Genomic DNA, 21,292 nt, shown 5'->3' with positions numbered 1-21,292 from the left:
AGAAAGAAAAAAGTAATAACGTTAGCGCAACTTTGAGACGGGTGGGTGGCACTCTTCTAAAATTTACGGTAGGGACCTCAGCTCTGGAACTAAAGGAAGGTTGGTTTAGGGGCAGAGCACCTGGTGGGACGCGGCTGTGTAAATGCCGCCGCTACCGAGTGGGCGTTTTTGGCGCGCAGTGCTCTTGCGGTCCTACAGCGCAAGGCTCTTGGCAGGGCACCGCGAAGCTTCGAACGGTCGGGGTTGCAGGTTGGACCCCCGTGCCGGAGCAGAGGAGCTGCGGGGAGAGATGGACAGATTCGGGGGCGTCTCAGTACGGCTGGCGCAACGCGGCGCACTGGACCACCTGGACGCCGCCTCATTCCAGAGGGGCTTGCAGGGCAAGTGTGCCTGGACCGAGGGGTTCCCCGGCTCCTGAGCCTTTCTAATGAAGTAACCGGGGCCCCCATGCACCTGACACGCTCTCCGCGAATCAAGTACCTAGCCCTAGGGAGAGAAGGCAGCCCTGACCCACCAATTTCCCCCTTTTAGTTCTTGTTCTTGTATCCTTTGTTGGGAGGTTTCTGAGGCAGTTGGGTGAAATGGTAACTATCCCGGACTTTGAGATCGGCAGCCCTCGTTTCTGATAAACTTTCTAGTGTGTGACCTTCGGCAAGTTCTGTAAACTACCATTTCCCCTTCCCTAAAACCGGTTAGTAACGCAGAGGATTGCTGAGGGTTAAGTTGGGTAATGCATATGAAGTGCTTAGCATGGTCTCTGCCACATACTTAACGTTCAGTAGTGTGAATATTATTTCATTATTATTTACTACCATTTACCGGGCCTTAGTTCTGCGGGGCACTTTGCCCGAGACAAAACTATACAAGTAGTGGACAATGAGTGGATCAGAGAGGTTCTGAGTGGTCACTCTCCTACACAAATTGGGTCAGGCTGATGCATCAAGAACTAGAGTTTGCTTCTACTTACAGAGCAACAGGTCTTTTATGATGAACCAGGGAGGGTAGTGGGCGGTTGCCGTCTTTAGTAAGAAAATTCTCCACTCTCGTTGAACCTAAGTCTAAAGATAGGAAAGAAAGCTTGGCTGGAGGAGCCTTCGCTTTAAGAGAAGCCCGTGATTTGGTTGGGAGTTTTTCAGACTGCCCTCAATGGTTCTCCCATTCCAATTGAAGGCCTAGCACGGAAATTCAGCCATGGTAAGATCCTCTAACTCTAAAAGGAAACTTCAGATAATCTTTATCCTTTTGAGCAATATGGCAAGTGAGCATCTATGTAAATATAATTGAGCTAGTTATTTCATACTTTAATCATTCTCCTTCCCAAACTACTTATCTCTTCACCTCGTTTTCTCTCCTACTTATGAATAATTGCTGACTCAGCAGTAGGAGAATCAAATCAATGTTCATCCTCTAATATATCCACTTATGTGTGAAAGATACAGGTATTTATCGCACACACTTTTCAGTGGCCAGGTGGTTGAAGCACTTCTTAGTCAAAAAGGCAGAGCATGAGGGTTGGGTTTAGAGTCACACATCCCCGTTTCAAGCCCCAGGCTTTGACAGGTGCTTCGCCAGGCATTAGGCAAACCACCACTAAAAATGTTTGCCTCTTCGGTTGCTTAGGTGAATAATGTCAACCTTAATTACTGGATGCGTGTGGTGATCAAAAATAAATTAAAGGAAGCTATAATATGTGTAGTGCTATATACTTCATAGTTTTTTAATAAAACAATCTATTGCATTTATGAGTTCCTATTGCTAGACACTTTTAAGAACTTTACAAATCTTCATTTAATCCTCATAACTGAGGTAGATACCGTTACCTTTATTTTAAAGATGATGGTACTGAGGCACAGAGAGATTAAGTAACTTGCATTGACTCTGAAATCTGTTCTTAATGTATTATGCTGCCTCTAAGAGCTAGAGCAAAGTTTGTTATGAAGTCACACTAGCTTTTTCTCTTGAATAGAATGATTAGGGAGGCTATGGGAACTTTCTGGCATGATAGAAATGTTCTGTAATCTTTATTGGAGTGGGTTACACAGGTGTATGCATATGTCAGAACTCATTAAATGTATACTTACGATTTATGCACTTCACTTTATGTAATTTTACATCAATTTTAAAAAGATTTAAATCAGGGAAAGAGGTAGGTGAGAAGGATCTGACTCCATAGCCCCAAATCAAAAAGCTTTTATGAACGGCTCCCATGTGTTTGTCACTGTCTTAGACTCACTGCCTTTTAAAGAGGTAGGGAACACGGTCCTTAACAGGGAGTCACTGCACAGCTGGAGAAGAGGAGGAAAAGAAATTTAACCATTAAATAATCAAGCCTCCCCACCACCACAAACGCACACAATTTGCAAGATTATTGTAAAGATTAAGCGAGGTGATGGTTGGAGAAAGTAATCTGAGAAGTTTTTCTAAGACTATTCTTCACCCATAAGTAAGAGGCGGTAATACTTGCCTTTCAGGTTGTTTAGAACTTAATGAGATAATATATAGAGAGTGTCTGGAACTTAGTAGGGACCAAATGTTAGCATCTTTTACTTCTGGCTCAATCTTAAGTAATAAAATAAGAGAATTTACAGAAGCCAAAAACAGAAAAATCTACATTCATCTTGGTATTTATAAAAAAAAAAAAAATTAGAAATAATCTAAATATCCAGGAGTAGGGGGCTGGTTAAGTAGCTTTTGGCATACCTATCTGAGGAAAATTATGCAGTCATTAAACACTTATGTTCATTACAAAATTTTGTTAACCTAGCAAAATGTTTATAATTAGTAAAAGATATGCTTAAATTATATATGGTGTGATGTCAATTCCAAAATTATATTCATGGAAAAATGTCAAAATTTAAATTTTTATCTCTGCATGCTAGTAAGATGAAGTTTTGATTTCTTCATGATATTTTCAGTTTTTTTTCTAGGACTGGTATACATTATTTAAAAACAAAGTTAGAGTTATAACCACATTGAAATTTATAAGCCAAAAAAATTAGGACAGAACTCTTAAAGTGTGAGTAGAAGCCCATAATAGTCATTTATAAAGATTAAGGCTATTAAAAGGAACAGCATTGAAATGGTATTCTATTTTGTTTAAATCAAGTTTTTTTTGTTCATTCTACAAATATCGAGCACCTCTTTAAAAGGCAGTGGGTCTAATACAGTGATAAACACATGTGCCAAGTATTGTGTCAGGTGATATGAATATACTGACTCTATTCTCAAGGAATTCAGTCTGATGAAAAAATCTCATAAACAAGGTACTAATTACAATAAAACATGGGAGTTCCCATGCTGCTGAAGTGAACAGAGCATTTTGGGATTTCCCCCTCCCTCACCCCTCCCTGGCTAACTACTAAGTGAGGTGGATGTTTTAGGATGGCTTTTTGGAAGAGGTAACACCTGAGATGAGTTTATTTCTTCCACTCCTTTCACTGGAAAATGTTTACAGATTTTTATCCTCATCTTCATTTTAGCTGCAGTACAGCAGTGGAGATCAGAAGGTAGGATAGCGGTGTGGCTGCACATTCCCATCCTCCAAAGCCGATTTATTGCCCCTGCTGCTTCCCTGGGTTTCTGCTTTCACCACGCAGAATCGGATTCATCCACACTGACACTGTGGCTGGGAGAGGGACCCAGCAGATTACCAGGATATGCTACACATCAAGTAGGAGTTGCAGGTCAGTTTCAAACTAACAATGAAATTAACCTTTTAGAGGTTCACCCAGTTTTTTCTTACAGCTAAGTGATAGGTTATTCATATGTAATGAATAGCTTGATTAAATGTTTATCGGGATTATTAAGGAGTGCTTTAAATAGATGAAGTTTGCCTTATGAATCAGCAGAGGGCAGCACAGAGAACAGTTTTGTGTTTAGTTTTCCAGAGCGTACCTTGGAACATTTTTACTTAGGTATTTGAACTTCAATACTCAAGTGGTAACACTGAATTGGGATCAGGGAGTAAATCGTTATGGTAAAACATGTTAGTACTAATTATGTGAATGTGTAAAATAAAAATACCTTTTAGGTTAAATTTAAGGTAGAGCAAAGCAGATTTTTGATTTGGACATTACTTCTTAAAGGTATTTACATTAAGTTACAATGCCAAACAGTTGTTTTAAGATAGCATTATTTAAGTATATTATGGACTTTTCAAGCCACTGATTAACTTCAAAGACATGGTCTTGAGAGATTTGCTATAGGTTAAGACAAGAGTTCTCAAATTGTAGCGTGCATCAAAATGACCTGGAGGGCTTGCTGAAAACACACTGCTGGGCCCCGCATCTAGGAGTTTCTGATTCAGTTGGTGTGGGGTGTTGCCAGAAAATTTGTATTTCTAATAAGCTCTCTGCTGCTATTGCTAATGTTAATGCTGGTCCCTGGACCATCCTTTGAGAACCAGGGATAAGAAAATTCTTAGACTTCCAGAAAACTTGAAATAGTAAAGACTCCTTATGACTTAAATGAAAGCGGCATTATATATAAGCTAGTAATTTAATAATTTTATTTGCCTTCATATAATTTACAAGCGTTTTTAAAGGTAGTTTGCACCTTTGAGGTTAAAAAGGAGTGTTCAAGGATGTCTAATGGTTTCTCCATCCATGATCTCACTCTCTTGTAACAATTAGAGGCATTTAGAAATTTCCATTCAGCTCTACTTCAAAAGACTACTTGGTAATTTGATAGCACCCTCACACTTCATTAGAAAGTCATGCAGTTCATTGGTATGGACTTTTAAATTAGACTTTTAAATCCAGTTATTATTACAGAATTAGTAATATTTGCATAATACTATGAAGCACTTGTTTATAACTAAATACTATAGTATGTATTGTAGTTAAGATATACCATAGGAGTTCAGGCAATGAGAGATCTGGAACTTGAACAGTCTTGAAATATAACTAGAATGTGAAGTGACTATTAGGGGTGGCAATGAAATCATGTAAGAAATTGTTCTGGAAAGGTATAGTGTTTTTTGGGTGAAGGGAAAATAAATGACATTTATTGTTATAAGTAGCAGAAAGTAGGTGTGGCTGGTGAACATTACCACTGCAAAATATACCACTTTGGCATATTGATTATTTTGAGCTCCAGAAGCACTAGATACAGGAAGCATCCTCCCCTTTTTTACCTAAAAGCAGGGCATAAATTTTTTGTATCAGGAAGAGGAGACATTCTCATAGAAGATGGGGAGTTGACACCAAGAGGAGTCTGTACAAATAAACCTTATTAAAATAACCCTTGTATTCCATTAATTTCCCCCTTATATGTCCTAGTCATTTTCCCACCATTTACCTCCCTTATCCCAAACCCCTTTTTCTTCTGTCATGTCTCCATTATGTATTGCTCTTTGTTAAAATGGTATGTATGTCCCTGGGTTTAACCACTTTTTTGGGATTTTAAACTTCTTTTAATCAAGCCTTCCATCACCACCCCAAGCCATGTAAATGTAATAAATATATGTACTTCTGTCAGTTCTGTTCACAGCCCTAGACACAGAACCTAAGTGAGTCAAGGAAAAGTCTTTCCTTCCCTACACTGGAATGGAGTGAGCTATGGCTTTGTTACTCTTCTTTAAACACAGCAAGCTTGTGTCTGCCTCAGAGCTTTCACACCTGTTGGCTCCTCTTCCTGTAGTGCTCTTTCCAAGGGCTTTGTTTATCTAGCTCTTCAGCTCTAAAGTTCCTGCTCCAACATCTTTTCAAAAGTCTCCTGACCTCCCTGTCTAAAATACAGCCCTCCTGCATGCCAGTCCCATCATTCATGGTCCCTTTATCCAGGTCTGTTTTTCCATATAGCACCCACCACAATCTGAAATTATATCATGGACTTAATTTCCCCCACAATAATATAAACTCCACGAAGGCAGGTATTTTATTTGTCTTTTCCACCACTGTGTTTTCAGGTTAAAGACAGTGTCTGGCATAAAGTAGATACTCAGTAAATATTTCTTGAATGATTAGATAGCTCTTCAAGTGAAAACTCAAGTCCCCAGCGAACACAATTATGTGGGGAAAGGACACTACTGCACTGTGAGAATACCAGCTCAGAATCCAGACAGACAGTTTTAGGGCTGTGTGAACTTGGGCACTCAAAATGATACCACTCACACGATTATTGTGAAGAGTACCTGAGATAATGCACATAAAGTGCTTAGCACAGTACCTGACTAATCGTAATATAATAATCATCTCTGTTTAATTTCTGATCTTTGTGTTTATTTACCTTTGAAGTTGTGACCAGCAGGGGTCGCTCACATTGTGCTTTAGTGGTGCTGGTTTTGTCTTTGAAATAAATATTTTGCTCATGTTTATAATCCATTAGGGAAAATTGCAATTTCAGTAATCACAAATTATTAAAATTTAAGAGGCTTCCTTGGCATTTCTTTGGCATTCTAATCCTTATAAAGTCCAATTAAATTATAGTTTATGTTTTCTAATGGAAGCCAACGTTAATGTTAATTACATTTCACTTAGTGGTTTTCCTTCTTTTTTTTTTTAAACACTAAAATGTGGAGTTTTCATTTCAGAGAAGTTTGTCTTTCCTTGTATTATATATACCTATCCCTTTCTGTGTTTTATTTCTATATAGCATTGTCACCTCACGTTCTATATAATTTGTTTTCTATTTGTTACCTTCTCATACACACACCAGAATGTGAGCCCACCGAGGATAGGGAATTTTGTTTTGTTTATCACTCTATCCCTAGCACCTAGAAAAATGCCTGACGCATACAGGGCTCAATTAATATATGGAGAACCCGTATGTATTATATATAGGAACCTAATTAATATTGAAAGGATGGAAAGGTATGTAGAAAATCTTTTTAATAATATTTCCTCACATTATGTAAATATAAATACTTTTAAATTATAGCATTTAAAGGAATTAATACAAATCATTAAGGTGTCATTTATATTTTTGACCCAGGATTGTCAAAAAACAAATAAACCTTATTTATTTAAGTCCCTAACATCTAGCCAGATGTGTAGTATGCTTGGCAATGTGTGTATTGAATGAATAAATAAAAGGATTAGAACTTAGGACATATATAAAATAAACAGTTATCCCAAAGCAATATATTGGTATGTTATAAAGTGATTACACACGTGTTAAAAAAAAATGTAAGTGGCTTCAGGGAAATCCTGAACTGAATATTGAGATATTTGAGACTTAGATCACCAGGGGCACAACCCATGTTCTATACATGGTGATTCAAGGAATAAAAATGAGAATGGCAAAGTCACTTCATTTATTCAATAAATATATTTTTTTAAAGATTTTATTTATTTATTCAACAGAGATAGAGACAGCCAGCGAGAGAGGGAACACAAGCAGGGGGAGTGGGAGAGGAAGAAGCAGGCTCACAGCGGAGGAGCCTGATGTGGGGCTCGATCCCAGAACGCCGGGATCACGCCCTGAGCCAAAGGCAGACGCTTAACCGCTGTGCCACCCCGTCGCCCCTATTCAATAAATATTTTTAAGCACTTAAGATTTGACATTAAAATAAATGCTACAGAAGGATAGAAAGATTAATTTATTTAACTATGTACCATCAGGAATAGAAGATCTAGAGAAGACGCTTATGCAACTGATTATGCTACAACTTAGCATATGCTAGAACCATCATTAGTATTCCAAGTTGCTAAAATAACCTGAATAACTGAGCAGTCAGTTTATTGCTGGAGAGATTTTAAAAGTGTTCATAGGTGAGGTGGTGATTGAACTAGGCCTTCCAGGATGGGTACGATTTTGATGACCACAGATAGGAGTATGGGAGGAGTCAAAGGTGAATGAAATTAATATTTCTCAATTATCTTTTACTTTTCCCCCATCAGGAGCTGTATTTGATGAAAATACTAGAAAAATATTGGTTGTACAAGATCGAAATAAAGTAAGTTTCTTCTGCTTTTTAAAAAAAAATGTTTTTAATTTTAGTATAATTAACCTACAGTGTTGTATTAGTTTTAGCTGTGCAGTATAGTGATTCAGCAATTTTGTATTTACTCAGCGCTCATCACAGTAAATGTACTCTTAATTCCCTTCCTGTTTCACCCGTCCCCGCACCTACCTCCCCTCCAGTAACCACCAGTTTATTCTCTATAGTTACAAGTCTTTTGTTTTGTTTGCCTCTTTTTTCTTCAGTCATTTGTTTTAAGTTGCTTCTGCTTTGTAAATTGCTTTCTAAATGTTCAGTTCTCTAGAGAAAAATAAAATACAGAAATTTTGATATGCTCAAGGAATTACAGAAAGATATTTTAAAAGTTCTTTCTAAGCAGTTATGGATCATTAGGATATTTATTTAATTCCAAAAATACCTATGGAGGCCTTGAAAATGTCGGGGATAAGCTCATGTTGCTCACTGTTATATTATGGCTACAGAAAAATTATAAATGGCTGTATTTAAGTGGGAAGACAACTGTGTTTCTCACAGACTGTCAAGATATTCTTCCATTGATTCAGCATTCATTAAGTTCCCATTGTGAGCCAAGTGCTGAGATACAAAGATTATTAAAACAGTTTCCCTGATGCCCTGCAGCTTACTACCTATTTAGGAAAGCAGTCATACAACAGATGGTAACAATCACTTTGCCTTTAAAAAACCCCTGAAGACTTCTCAGAGGAGGTGACATTCAAACTGGGTCTTGAAGAATGAATAGGAGCTTACTGGGCCAAAAAGGAAAAAAAAGAAAAAATGGCAGGAAGAGTGGGGGGAGAGAAAAACAGAAAATTAAAATGGCACGTCAAAAGGCGCAGAGAGTTTACAAAGGGGCTAACGTGGTATCTTAGTTTGTTAGAGCTACTATAACAAAAATACCATAGACTGGGTGGCTTAAACAACAAACATTTATTTCTTAGGTTTCTGGAGACTGAGCCAAGATCAAGAGGCTGCCAGATTCAGTGCTGGTTGTTCCCTCTTCCCAGTTCATAGACGCTCATCTTCTCACTGTGCCCTCACATGGCAGAAGGGACAACAGTTCCCTCTCGGGTCTCTTTTATAAGAACACTGTTCCCTTTCATGAGCGCTCACTGTCATGACATAATCACCTCCCCCGGGCCTCACCTCATGATATCACACTGGGGATTAGGATTTCAACATGTGAATTTGGAGGTACATAAACATCTAGTCCATTCCACGTAGTATAGAAATAATGGTTAAAAAGTTCATTGTGGCTGGGAGCAGAGGGAGTGGTAAAATACTCGACTCGAGTGGTAGATTAAGAACAGAATGTAAAGAGCCTTGTACAACAAAGTAAGTCTAGGCAACTAGAAGCAACAACAATTTTTAAGAGAAGTACCATGATTAGCATCAGATGTTTCATGCTTAGGACTGAAAGTGAAAGAGAATAATTATTTTGATACTTTCTGAGATTTCAGTAATATTGATGGACAGAGTCAAACATTTTTCCCCATTATGTATGTTTTTAAATTTTAAACTAAATATTTGTAATGATATCTGAAAGTATGACACATTTCTCAGAAATGCTATCTGAAAGAATTCTCATAGTTATAAGGAATTTTCAAAGTTTTAGTTAAGGCAGGATCTCTGACTCAAACTTATATTTATTGTCAACAAATATTTTGAGTACCTAAAGTAGTGTTGTGCCTAGCCTTCAAGAACTTTTACTATTTATTGTTTATATTCACATATACTGTTAATAGTTTCAGAGGTAAAACTGAGTGATTCATCAGTTGCATACAACACCCAATGCACATTACTTAAGTGCCTTCCGTAATGCCATCACCCAGTTACTCCATCCCCCCACCCACCTCCCCTCCAGCAACCCTCAGTTTGTTTCCTGTAGTTAAGAGTCTCTTAGGATTTGTCTCCCTCTCTGATTTTGTCTTGTTTTATCTTTCCTTCCCTTCCCCTATGTTCATCTGTTTTGTTTCTTAAATGTCACATATGAGTGAAATCCACATGAGTGAAATGGCAAGATTTCATTCTTTTTGATGGCTGAGTGATACATATACCACATCATCTTTATCCATTCATCTGTTCATGGACATCTGGGCCCTTTCCATAGTTTGGCTACTGTGGACATTGCTGTTATAAACGTTGGGATGCATGTGCCCCTTCGAATCACTATGTTTGTATCCTTTGGGTAAATACCTAGTAGTGCACTTGTGGGTCATAGCGTAGCTCTATTTTTAACTTTCTGAGGAACCTCCATACTGTTTTCCAGAGTGGCTGCACCAGTTTGTATTTCCACCAGCAATGCAAGAGGGTTCCACTTTCTCTATATCCTCACCAACATTTGTTGTTTCCTGAGTTTTTTATTTTAACCATTCTGACCTATGTGAGGTGGTATCTCACTGTGGTTTTTTTTTTTTTTTAAGATTTTATTTATTTATGTGACAGAGAGACAGCCAGCAAGAGAGGGAACACAGCAGGGGAGTGGGAGAGGAAGAAGCAGGCTCCTACCAGAGGAGCCTGATGTGGGGCTCGATCCCGGGATCACGCCCTGAGCCGAAGGCAGATGCTTAACGACTGCGCCACCCAGGCGCCCCTACTTTTTTGTTTCTTCTTTTATTTCCTGGTTGACCCATTCATTGTTTAGTAGCATGTTATTTAATCTCCATGTATATGTGGTCTTTCCAGAGTTTTTCTTGTGGTTGAATTATAGTCTTGTGGCATTGTGGTCAGAAAAGATGTATAACTTAGATCTTTTTAAATTTGTTGAGGCTTTTTTTTTGTGGCCTAATATACAATCTGTTCTGTAGAATGTTCCATGTGCACTTGAAAAGAATGTGTGTTCTGTTTTAGGATGGCATGTTCTGAATATATCTGTTATATCCATCTGGTCCAGGGTATCATTCAAAGGAATTGTTTCCTTGTTGGTTTTCTGTTTAGATGATCTGTCCATTGATGTAAGTAGGGTATTAAAGTTCCCTACCATTATTGTATTATTATTGACTAGTTCCTTTATATTTGTTACTAACTGCTTTATGTATTTGGGTGTCCCATGTTGGGTGAACAAATATTTACAATCATTATATCTTTTTGTTGGCTTGTTCCCTTTATTATTATATAGAGTCCTTTTTTCTTGTTACAGTGTCTGTTTTAAAGTCTAATTGTCCAATACGAGTATTGCTACTCTGGCTTTCTTTTGACCTTCCCAATCTTTAATAATCTTTAAGCCTTTAAAGCCTTTAAAAACAGTCTTTAAGTCTTGACATACAATGAGAAAAGAAATAAGTCAGATAATTTCACCTCCTCACGTCTATCTCTTCCCTTATGCATTGATGGCACAAATCTGGTCTACTCCTAAATGTTGGATTTGATGACAGTAAATTTGTCAGTTAAGAAAAGAATGAGTTTTAAATCATTTGGTATTTTGAGTTGAGGGTGGGACTAGAGTAATAGTATCTCTACAGATACCGGGATATTGGTAGAGGGGAAATGGTGAGTTCATTACAGAGAATATGAGGTGAAGTTGAAAGAGTTGTTTAAGTGGAGTACTCAGACATTTCTTCTCATTCCTCCTGATCAGTTATTGCATACAAAAAAGGTGTGTGAGTTGAAGTGTATTAATTGATGAATTTCTTTTTACAATTTCCACCATCATGACCCACAGTACTTTAAAGCTCTAGGCAGTGGCTTTCATCCACAGGAGTGGATACAAGGAAAATATTGACATTCTGAGTCTAGGATTGCATTGCCTAGCCCCACTGGTCTCTTTAAGAGCTTTAGTGGGGGCTTTCCGTGGCTTCCATACAGCTGCAGTTCTGGCTATTCTGTAGAATTGTGCTCTGCGGTCATGCCATGTAGCACAGTGCCACTCCAGGAAAAATAGGTACGTACAAAACATGAAAGCGAGAACTGAGCACGATGTTCTAAAAACATAAAGGATAAAAGGAAAATAATTTTAGGCATCATCAGTATAAATAGTTCACAGGGATGAAGTAGTGGAAAAATAGGAAGAGTAACACACACCGGTTATCTTTTATAGGCCAAAGAGATTGGAGGAGTTGAGACATGATAATAGTTGAATAATAATAATCTATATTCTTCATATGTCTAGATCTGAGTCAATTTACCATTCTTTGAAATAAACTTTTTGGAATTGAGGACTTCTCTGATACCACTTTGGGAATGGGAGATAGGGGTGCCTGGGTGGTTCAGTTAAGCGTTCAGCTCTTGATTTTGGCTCAGGTCATGAGATTGAGCCCCGCATTGGGCTCCGCACTGGGGATGGAGCCTGCTTAAGATTCTCTCTCTTCCGGAGCGCCTGGGTGGCTCAGTCGTTAAGCGTCTGCCTTTGACTCAGGGTGTGATCCCGGAGTCCTGGGATGGAGCCCCACATCAGGCTCCTCCACTGGGAGCCTGCTTCTTCCTCTCCCACTCCCCCTGCCTGTGTTCCCTCTCTCGCTGGCTGCCTCTCTGTCTCTGTCAAATAAATAAAATCTTTGGGGGAAAAAAAAAAGATTCTCTCTCTTCCTCTTCCCCTCCCCCAACTCACGCACACATGTATGTGTATGCATGCTCGCTCACTCTCTCTCTCTCAAAAAAAAAAAAAAAAAAAAAAGATGGAAGCTAAATGCCCAGAGAGCTTTTTCTCTGTGCAGTTCGTGGACTATAAATATGTGTATGTCTTTTAGTAGAAAAGTTTGAACTTAGTTGTTTTAGAACATGTTAAGTTTCAGCTGTGCCCCAAATTCTACACTTAGTAACTTAACATTTTATAGAATATGGGGAACATGAGTTCTCTTATTCTCTGCATCTAAGTTACCTTTTGGAAGGAAGTTATATTGTTATGTAAACATACTCTGTTTTGGTACAAGATGTATCATTTAGAGAAGAATATGGTTCTGTATGTGGAGACATATACCTCTGATCCTTTATTCTAATTTTTTTTGCTTTGTATGTACGTGTATGATATTTGAAAGCCACATTATTATCAGCATCTGCCAACTTGACCAGCCAAGGGATGTTCAATTGCAGCATAGCCATTCTGAGCTTGTTTCCCTGATAAAATAATTTCTTCCCTTCCTGTTCAACAATTTTGATCTCTGGTTCTTATTTAACAGCCAGACTAACATGATTGCTCCACTCTAAGCAGTTTTCCAGGGTTGGTTGAGCTATCAAATAAGAATCTATGTAGTTACTTGTTTATTAAAGTGTAGAAATTCATATAAAAAAAAAACAACCTAGGTCTAATAATTTAAAAATTGGGTTGCAGTAAAAAAAAAAAAGAAGGAGCTTCCCTGGCAGCTGTGGCTGAACTGCCTTACCCCAAACCTGTATACAATGTGATGTTTTTGGGGGTGAGTTATTTTTTTCCTTATAAAACCTGCCAAGACATATGATTTAACAGGTTCAGTTTGTAGAAATCAGTTTCTAGAGTGATATGTATTACAGCCATTCAAAAGGAAAGAATTGAGTTGAGTTATACTTTTAAAACAGAGCAACAGTCAAAACTATGTACAGACATACCTCCTCTTATTGTGCTTTGCTTTATTGTATTCCCAGATATTGTGTTTTTTTACAAATTGAAGGTTTATGACAACCCTGCATCAAGCATCTGTCGGTACCATTTGTCCAACAGCATTTGCTCACTTCATGTCTCTTGTCACATTTTGGCAATTCTCACAATATTTCAGGCTTTTTCATTATTACTATATTTGTTATGGTGATCTGTGATCAGTGATCTTTGATGTTATTATTGTAATTGTTTTGATGCACCACAAACTGTGCCCATATAAGACCACAAACCTAATCAATAAATGTATGTGTTCTGACTGCTCCATCTACCAGCCATTCCTCGCACGCTCTCTCTCTGTCTCCTACTCCACCACTCTAGCTCTCGCTCTTCCTCTCTCTCCCCTCAGGCCTTCCTATTCCCTGAGTCACAACAATCTTGAAATTAGGCTAATAACCCTACAGTGGCCTCTTAAGTGTTCAAGTGAAAGGAAATGTCGCACATCTCTCACTTTAAATCAAAAGCTAGAAGTGATTAAGCTTAGTAAGGCATGTTGAAACCCAAGACAGGCTGAAAGCTAGACCTCTGACACAAAAGAGCCAAGTTGTGAATGCAAAGAAGTCCTTGAAGGAAATTAAAGGTGCTACTCGAGTGAACACAAAAATGATAAGAAAGTGAAACAGACTTATTACTGATATGGAGGAAGTTTTAGTGGTCTGGTTAGAAGATCAAATCAGCCACAACATTCCCTTAATCCAAAGCCTAATCCAGAGCAAGGCCTTCACTCTCTTCAGTTCTCTGAGGGCTGAGAGAGGAGAGGAAGCTGCAGAAAAGTCTGAAGCTAGCAGAGGTCGATTCATGAGGTTTCAGGAAAGAAGCCATCTCCATGACGTAAAAGTCCGTGAGGCAGCAAGGGCTGATGCAGAAGCTGCAGCAAGTTCTCCAGGGGATCGAGCTCAGATCATTCACGAAGGTGGCTATACTAAAAAACAGGTTTGCAATGTAGATGAAACAGCTTATTGGAAGAAGATGCCATCCAGAACTTTCCTAACCAGCGAGGAAAAGTCAATGCCTGGCTTCAAGTTTCAAATGACAGGCTTCACTCTTGTTAGGGGCTAATACAACTGGTGACTCTAAGTTGAAATCAGTGTTCCTTTACCATTCTAAAAAATTCCAAAGCCATTAAGAATTAGGCTAAATCTATTCTGCCTGTGCTCTATAAATGAAACAACAAAGCCTGGATGACAACATAGCTGTTTACAGCATAGTTTCACCAAATATTATAAGCCCACTGCTGAGAACTGCTCAGAAAAAAAGATTCCCTTTGAAATATGACTGCTCATTGACAGTGCAGCTGGTCATCCAAGAGCTCTGATGGAAATGTACAATGAGATTCATGTTGTTTTCATGCCTGCTAATACAAGATCCATTGTGTGGCCCATGGATCAAGGACTCATTTCAGCTTTCAAGTCTTATTATTTAAGAAATACATTTTTTAAGGCTAGAGCTGCCATGGCTGGTGAATCCTCTGATAGATCTGGGCAAATTGAAAACCTTCCAGTATAAAGCTTTTTCATCGACATTGAAAATCTGTTGTTTAATGTAGTCACCTTCATTAATTATCCTGAATCTTGAGATGGAATGTACTCCTGGTGAAGGTGCTGTGAGGATTGTTGAAGTGACAACAGGGGATTTAGAATATTACATAAATTTAATTGATAGAGCAGCAGCAGGGTTTGAGAGAATTAACTCCAATTTTGAAAGAAGTTCTGTGGGTAAAATGCTATTTAACAGCATCTCATGTGACAGAGAAGCCATTCATGAAAGGAAGAGTCAGTAGATGTACCAAACTTTATTGTTTTAAGAAATTGCCGCAGCTGCCCCAGCCTTCAGCACCACCACCCTGATCAGTCAGCAGTCATTAGCATGGAGGCTTGACCCTCCACCAGCAGAAAGATTATGTGCTCTATATTTATGTAGCTACTTTAAACATCATGGCAACCTGTTATCATCCTCATTTCACAGACTGGGAAACATAACAGAGTTAAGTCATAAAGTACTGTTGGGAAGAACTTTCTGTCTACCAGCTTAGGTGGTGGGGGAGCCTGTGAATCAACTGACAATGTATTAGTAAGACAAAAGTTTGGGGAGTACTCCCTGAACAACCAGGAGTAGGGGGTTTGTGTATCAGTGAAGGGGGAGGGGAGAGAGAGGACTTCTGTGTGAAATATGTATGGCCGCTTCTGATGTTTATGCAGTGTCCCATCTGGCTGCTAAACCTTAGTTTCCTTCCTGGCTGGAAGCTGGCACCAAGGGGATTTATGGCGGCTTCTTTTCAGAAAGTTCTGCCTTTAATCAGATAAGGGAGACTCAGAAAAGGCTTCCGTCTTCATCTTGCTGTATCTCAGATGTCTTCCGTTTAAAGTAATAGTTCTACCATTCTGATGGGCTACGCGTCCCTTCATTTGGGACTGCACATAGCTAACTCAAGAAATGCGGTTCAGCTGCTGCTGGTATCCCTGAACTCAAAAGGGCCTAGAACCCAGACCCCTGAAAAGGAGGCATCTGCTGGCTGGTGTCTCTGGCGAAGGGATGCACAATGAAGTTGATGTTGGAAATGCTAGGAAAACTACAAACCGGATATGGCTGATGCTCTGGGAAGGAAGTGCTACGGCCGGAACGAAGCAGCATTTCTAAGGCAATCCAGAGCCACAAGCACATGGAAAGCCCACAGGAAGCAGACAGAAGGAGCCGGTCCCTTCGTCCTGCTCCAGCCTTGTAGTCTGTTCGTGGAGCCTCAGAGGGAGTGAGCTGGCAAAGCAGAAACTGGGTAGAGGGTCCCAGCTGCAGCATCAGTTGGAGGAGCATGGAGGGTGGGTTTAGAGCTGAGAGACAGTAGCAGCATCGACTTACTAGAAGCGCACCTTCTTAGGTAGGCCTCACTCCAGACCAGATGAATCAGAAATGCTGCGGGTCTGCTCAGCAATTTGTCTGTTAAGCACCCCCAGGTGATTCAGGAACAGGTCAAGCTTGAGACCCAGTAAACTAGAACACTGGGCTTCCAGTCTCTTCATTTGCTGATTTTCAAACTTATGCTAATGATTGGTTCTTTAAGAATGAGAAAGTGCTACTTTTCACAATCTAGCTGTGATCCCCCTTTGCTTCTAGGACAAATTCAAATTATATAAGACTTTGGTTTCTTTATGAATTAAATAGGTATGATACTCAGAGTTTTTACTTCTTTTTAAGTTATAAACAGATTATCTTTTCAGCAATAAAATATAAAAACTGAGTATTTGTATATAGTTCAATGATGTAAAAAAATTTTTTAAGTATAAAGTGAGACACTGAATGATATCTATTTTCTGTAATTATTGTGGTACTAGGTAGAATTTAAGCATAAATGATAGCTATTAACTACAAATAATAATTAGCGTTATTTTCAGACATCTGAGCCAGTTTTTTTCCCTTAAGTGCCTTATTCTCCCTAGGATAGTATAAAGCGTTTCTTGTAAAGTTTAACCCTCACCACAGGCATGTGCATACACTGAAACACAAATCCAAAAATGATACTTAAAACTCATCCTTTCTCCTTTCCTACCCATATGTTCCATTCCTTTGTCCCTGCCCCATGATTCTGAGAAATAAAAAACGTAACAGTGGCTAAAGAACTGAGTTAACAGTACGAACCTTGCCATTCATTCACTAAAGATGCCCGAGTTCTACGTATACTGTGTTGCAGGCTCTGTTCGAAGCCCCAAGCAAACAAACCGAGTGAACACTTGTTCACCAAGTGAACAAAGTGAAATTTCTACATCTGGAGCTTATATTCGAATGAGTAAGATAACAATAAGTGAATAAATAATATATAAGTTGCTGGTAGGTGTTATTAAGAAAAATACAGTGGTACATGGAAAAGGAGTGACTGGTCTTGCTATATTGTGCATTAATTTCTGTATGTCCCATAGCCTAGCCCTTAAGAAATTTTTGCTGAATGAACAAATGTATTAACACATCTCTATAGTAGCTTCTGTCTCATTGGTAACAGTGATAATTCTGTAGCTAGTGAGATTTATCTAAACACAATGGCTGTGAATTCTGAAAAATGAGAGCAGTAGCATTAAAGATGAGAATAGTGAAAATAAAAATCAAATTTCTGGATTCAGTCAAATTAGAGTAAGGGAAGACCAAGAAAGTCAGATCACACAAGAGAACCAAAAGGAAGAGGCTAGCAGGTCTGTACTCTTTGTCTTCTTCTTCTTCTTCTTCTTTTTAAGACAGGGAATACTTTATTCAAACCCATAAACCCATCAGAGAAATGGACAACTCGGGTCCGTAACAAGGCATTGTGTTTTAAAGCATAGGTCAGTAATTGTATATGAGAATATACACTGCTACATAGAAATTAGCTGATCAGAGCACAACTTTTCAATGTTCAAAACAGAATAAGGTTTCCTGTAAATGTAGCACCTTTGTGACATTAACTTTAATATTCCTCTCCTCCTTCTTCACCCTCACCTTCCAACAGAATCCACACCAACTTCCTCATAATCCTTTTCAAGGGCAGTCATGTCCTCACAAGCCCCAGAACACTCTCCTTCCTCCATGCCCTCCCCCATACCAGTGAACACAGGCACGCTTGGCATACATCAGGTTATACTTGGGGTCCAGGTGAGCCCAGGCCTCGGCAATGGCTGTGCTGTTGCTCAGCATACACACAGCTCGCTGTACTTTAACCAGGTCTCCACCAGGTACCACAGTGGGAGCCTGGTAATGCCAACTTTGAAGCCAGTGGGGCACTAGTCCACACACTGGATGGTATGCCTGGTCTTGATGGTGGCAGTGGCAGCACTGACATCTTTGGGAAGGAACAGGCAGCAAGACATATATTTGCCATGGCGAGGGTCACATTTCATCATCTGGTTGACTGGCTCAAAGCATGCATTGGTGGTCTGTGCTACAGAAAACTGTTCATGGTAGATTTTCTCAACAGAGATGACATGGGCCTATGTGGCCAAGGAGAAGTGGATGCAGAGATAGGGCACCAGGTTGGTCAGGAATTCTGTCAGATCAACATTCAGGGCTCCATCGAATCTGAGGAAAGCAGTGATGGAGGAAAACAATTTGACCTATCAACCTGTTTAAGTTGGTGTAGGCTGGGCGTTCAACGTCAAGATTTCTCCAAAAAGATGATAATGGGGTTTCCCTTCTGTGTTATTGTTTTCTTTTCTCTTGCTCCTTGTAAAATTCTCTGTCACTACTTTTTGCCATTTTAATTACTATGTGTCTTGGTGTGGACCTCCTTTGCTTTTGTTAGAGGTTCTCTGTGCCTCCTGGATCTGGATTTCTGTTAGCTTCCCCAGATTCAGGAAGTTTTCAGCTATTATTTCTTCAAATAAATTCTCTGCCCCCTATTCTGTCTTCTTCTGAGACTCCTACATGAATGGTAATGTGCTTGATGGTATCGCTAAGTTCCCTGTTTTTACTTTCCATTATTACTTTTTCTCTCTCCTGTTCAGCTTGATTGCTTTCTCTGTCCTCCAGATTGCTTATGCATTCTTCTTCCTCTAGTACACTACTTATTCCACCTAGTGTATTTTTAATTGCAGTTATTGTGTTTTTCATCTTTGATTGGTTCTTTCATACATTGTCTATCTCTTGAGTGTCTCATTGAGATCCTCCACTCTTTTCTCAAGTCCATTGAGTACCTTTATGACCACTACTTTAAATTCTCTATCACACATGTTTCTTATCTCTGTTTTGTTTAGTTTCTTGCTGTGATTTTGGCCTGTTCTTTCATCTGGAAGGTATTCCTCTGTCTCATTTTGTCTGTCTCCCTGTGTCTGTCTGTGTGTTCGGAAAGTCAGGTATGACTCCTGCTCTTGAAAGTAGTGGCCTTATGAAGAAGAGGTCCTGGAGTGCCCTATTCACCAGAACTTGGCTCTTCAGGGGTGTCTCTTATGTGTATTGCATGTGCCCTGCTGTGGTAAGTGAGCTGCTTTTGCATTAGTCCAGTCATGGCTCTCCCCTCCCATTGTGGACAGGGTTTGGTCCCTGTGTTGTTGTTGTGCGGTCTAGTGCTGCCTTGGGCTTGAGTTGAGTCAGACTAGGCATTTGCCAGCGGTGGTAGCAGCAAACTACTGGATACTTTCCTTGTGTTTCCCAGGGATCTACCAGAGGGGCAGTAGCATCGAACCGCTGGGTACTTCTCCTTGTGTTAGCTAGGTGTGTGATAGGATGAGTTGAGCTTAGGGTCCTCCTACTCCACCATCTTCCCTGGAAGTTGCTGTTATTATTATTTATATTGCTAAGCCCAGTTAATGGGAATATGTTTTTTTTAATTAACCCAAAATTATATGATCAATTAATTTATGACAAAGGAGACAAGAATATACAATGGAGGGGCGCCTGGGTGGCACAGCGGTTAAGCCTCTGCCTTCGGCTCAGGGCGTGATCCCGGCATTCTGGGATCGAGCCCCACATCAGGCTCCTCTGCTGTGAGCCTGCTCCGTCCTCTCCCACTCCCCCTGCTTGTGTTCCCTCTCTCGCTGGCTGTCTCTATCTCTGTCAAATAAATAAATAAAATCTTTAAAAAAAAAAAAAAAAATATATATATATATATATACAATGGAGAAAGACAGTCTCTTCAATAAATGGTACAGGGAATACTGGAGAGCTACTTGTAAAAGAATAAAGTTGGATCACTTTTTAACACCATATTCAAAAACTCAAAATGGGTTAAAGACCTAAATGGGAAGGGGTATCTGGGTGGCTCAGTCGGTTAAGTGTCCAACTCTTGATTTCAGCTCAGGTTGTAATCTCAGGGTTGTGAGATTAAGCCCCAAGTCGGACTCCATGCTCAGCGGAGTCTGCTTCTTTCCCTGTCCCTGCCTCTCTCCTTCTGCCGCTGCCCCTTGCCCTGGCCCCGCACACACTCACTCTCTCTCAAATAAATTTTAACAACAACAACAACAAAAGACCTAAGTGGGACTATGTTTTAATACTGAAAAAGGTGAGAAGATATACTCAACCCTCCACTGATCATATCTGCAACATTAACCAGGTTTTTCAAACCACTTAACTAAGCCTTTCTACCTACCACTTTGAAATAACTGCAGGCTCAAGCTTTCTGCAAGGAAGGAGAAAGCTTTTTTCAAATAAGCTCTTTAAACCTAAGTGGTGCCAGAAAATACTACAAAGTACCACCAAAATATACAGTTAACTTTTCCATACCTATGTCTTATGAAATAACCAAAATCAAATTTATGTAAGCTGTTTTCAATCCTTATATATAGCATCTTCCCTTCTAATAAGTTCATAATTTAATCAACAATCTCTATTTATAGTCAAGTCTAGGTGAAGATTTTAAAAGTTGTTTTGGGGAAGCATTTTCTTTTGTTAGAATTCACGGTGGTGAAATCTAACATTGTCTCAGGAAAAAGACTGGATGGTTTCTGTAGAAGCAGCTTCTTGAATCATTTCAAAACAGAATCCCAAAGACAGTGTATTAATGTAGAGTTATACTTAGAGATATATTTCTACATTAATAAAATATGCTTTAAAAATTAATCTCAAGTCTGAGCCAGACAGAGAAGGGTGGAAAGCCTGAATTCTATACCCACATAATCAACAGTCTGTGGAAACTGGGAACCATGCCATTGGTCTCCAACTTAGCACAGTTGGGAAATGACACATTCTTTAGGAAGCACTCATCCAGGAAATGAGTGGGTCAGAAAGCACACCAGTAAAAGGTCCGTAAACTTGTTTTATGAATGAAGTATGAAGTGTACTGGCTTCAAGCTGTAGCACCTTTACGCATCATAATTTTTCATTCTCCAGTTTTTATCATGTTAACAGATATTTAT

At 39.3% G+C, this 21,292-nt stretch overlaps 1 protein-coding gene across 3 annotated transcripts in view; it reads left to right on the top strand.

The window, feature by feature from the left end:
- The first annotated feature begins 49 nt into the window (after positions 1 to 49).
- NUDT6 (nudix hydrolase 6) overlaps positions 50 to 21,292 on the top strand; it is a 37,963-nt gene continuing 16,720 nt past the window's right edge. The window contains exons 1-3 of one of the 3 annotated variants that reach the window (XM_057310056.1): positions 50 to 380; positions 3,480 to 3,683; positions 7,842 to 7,897. In XM_057310056.1, coding sequence (XP_057166039.1) covers positions 143 to 380; positions 3,480 to 3,683; positions 7,842 to 7,897 — 498 coding nt within the window. In that variant the 5' untranslated portion in view covers positions 50 to 142. The other 2 variants (XM_026499289.4, XM_026499290.4) reach the window with 2 other exon arrangements.

This window comes from Ursus arctos, unplaced genomic scaffold (assembly GCF_023065955.2).
Source record: "Ursus arctos isolate Adak ecotype North America unplaced genomic scaffold, UrsArc2.0 scaffold_11, whole genome shotgun sequence".
Classification (NCBI taxonomy): domain Eukaryota; kingdom Metazoa; phylum Chordata; class Mammalia; order Carnivora; family Ursidae; genus Ursus; species Ursus arctos.
Note: the sequence above shows the minus strand (reverse complement) of the source record. Positions and strands in the feature narration are given on the sequence as shown.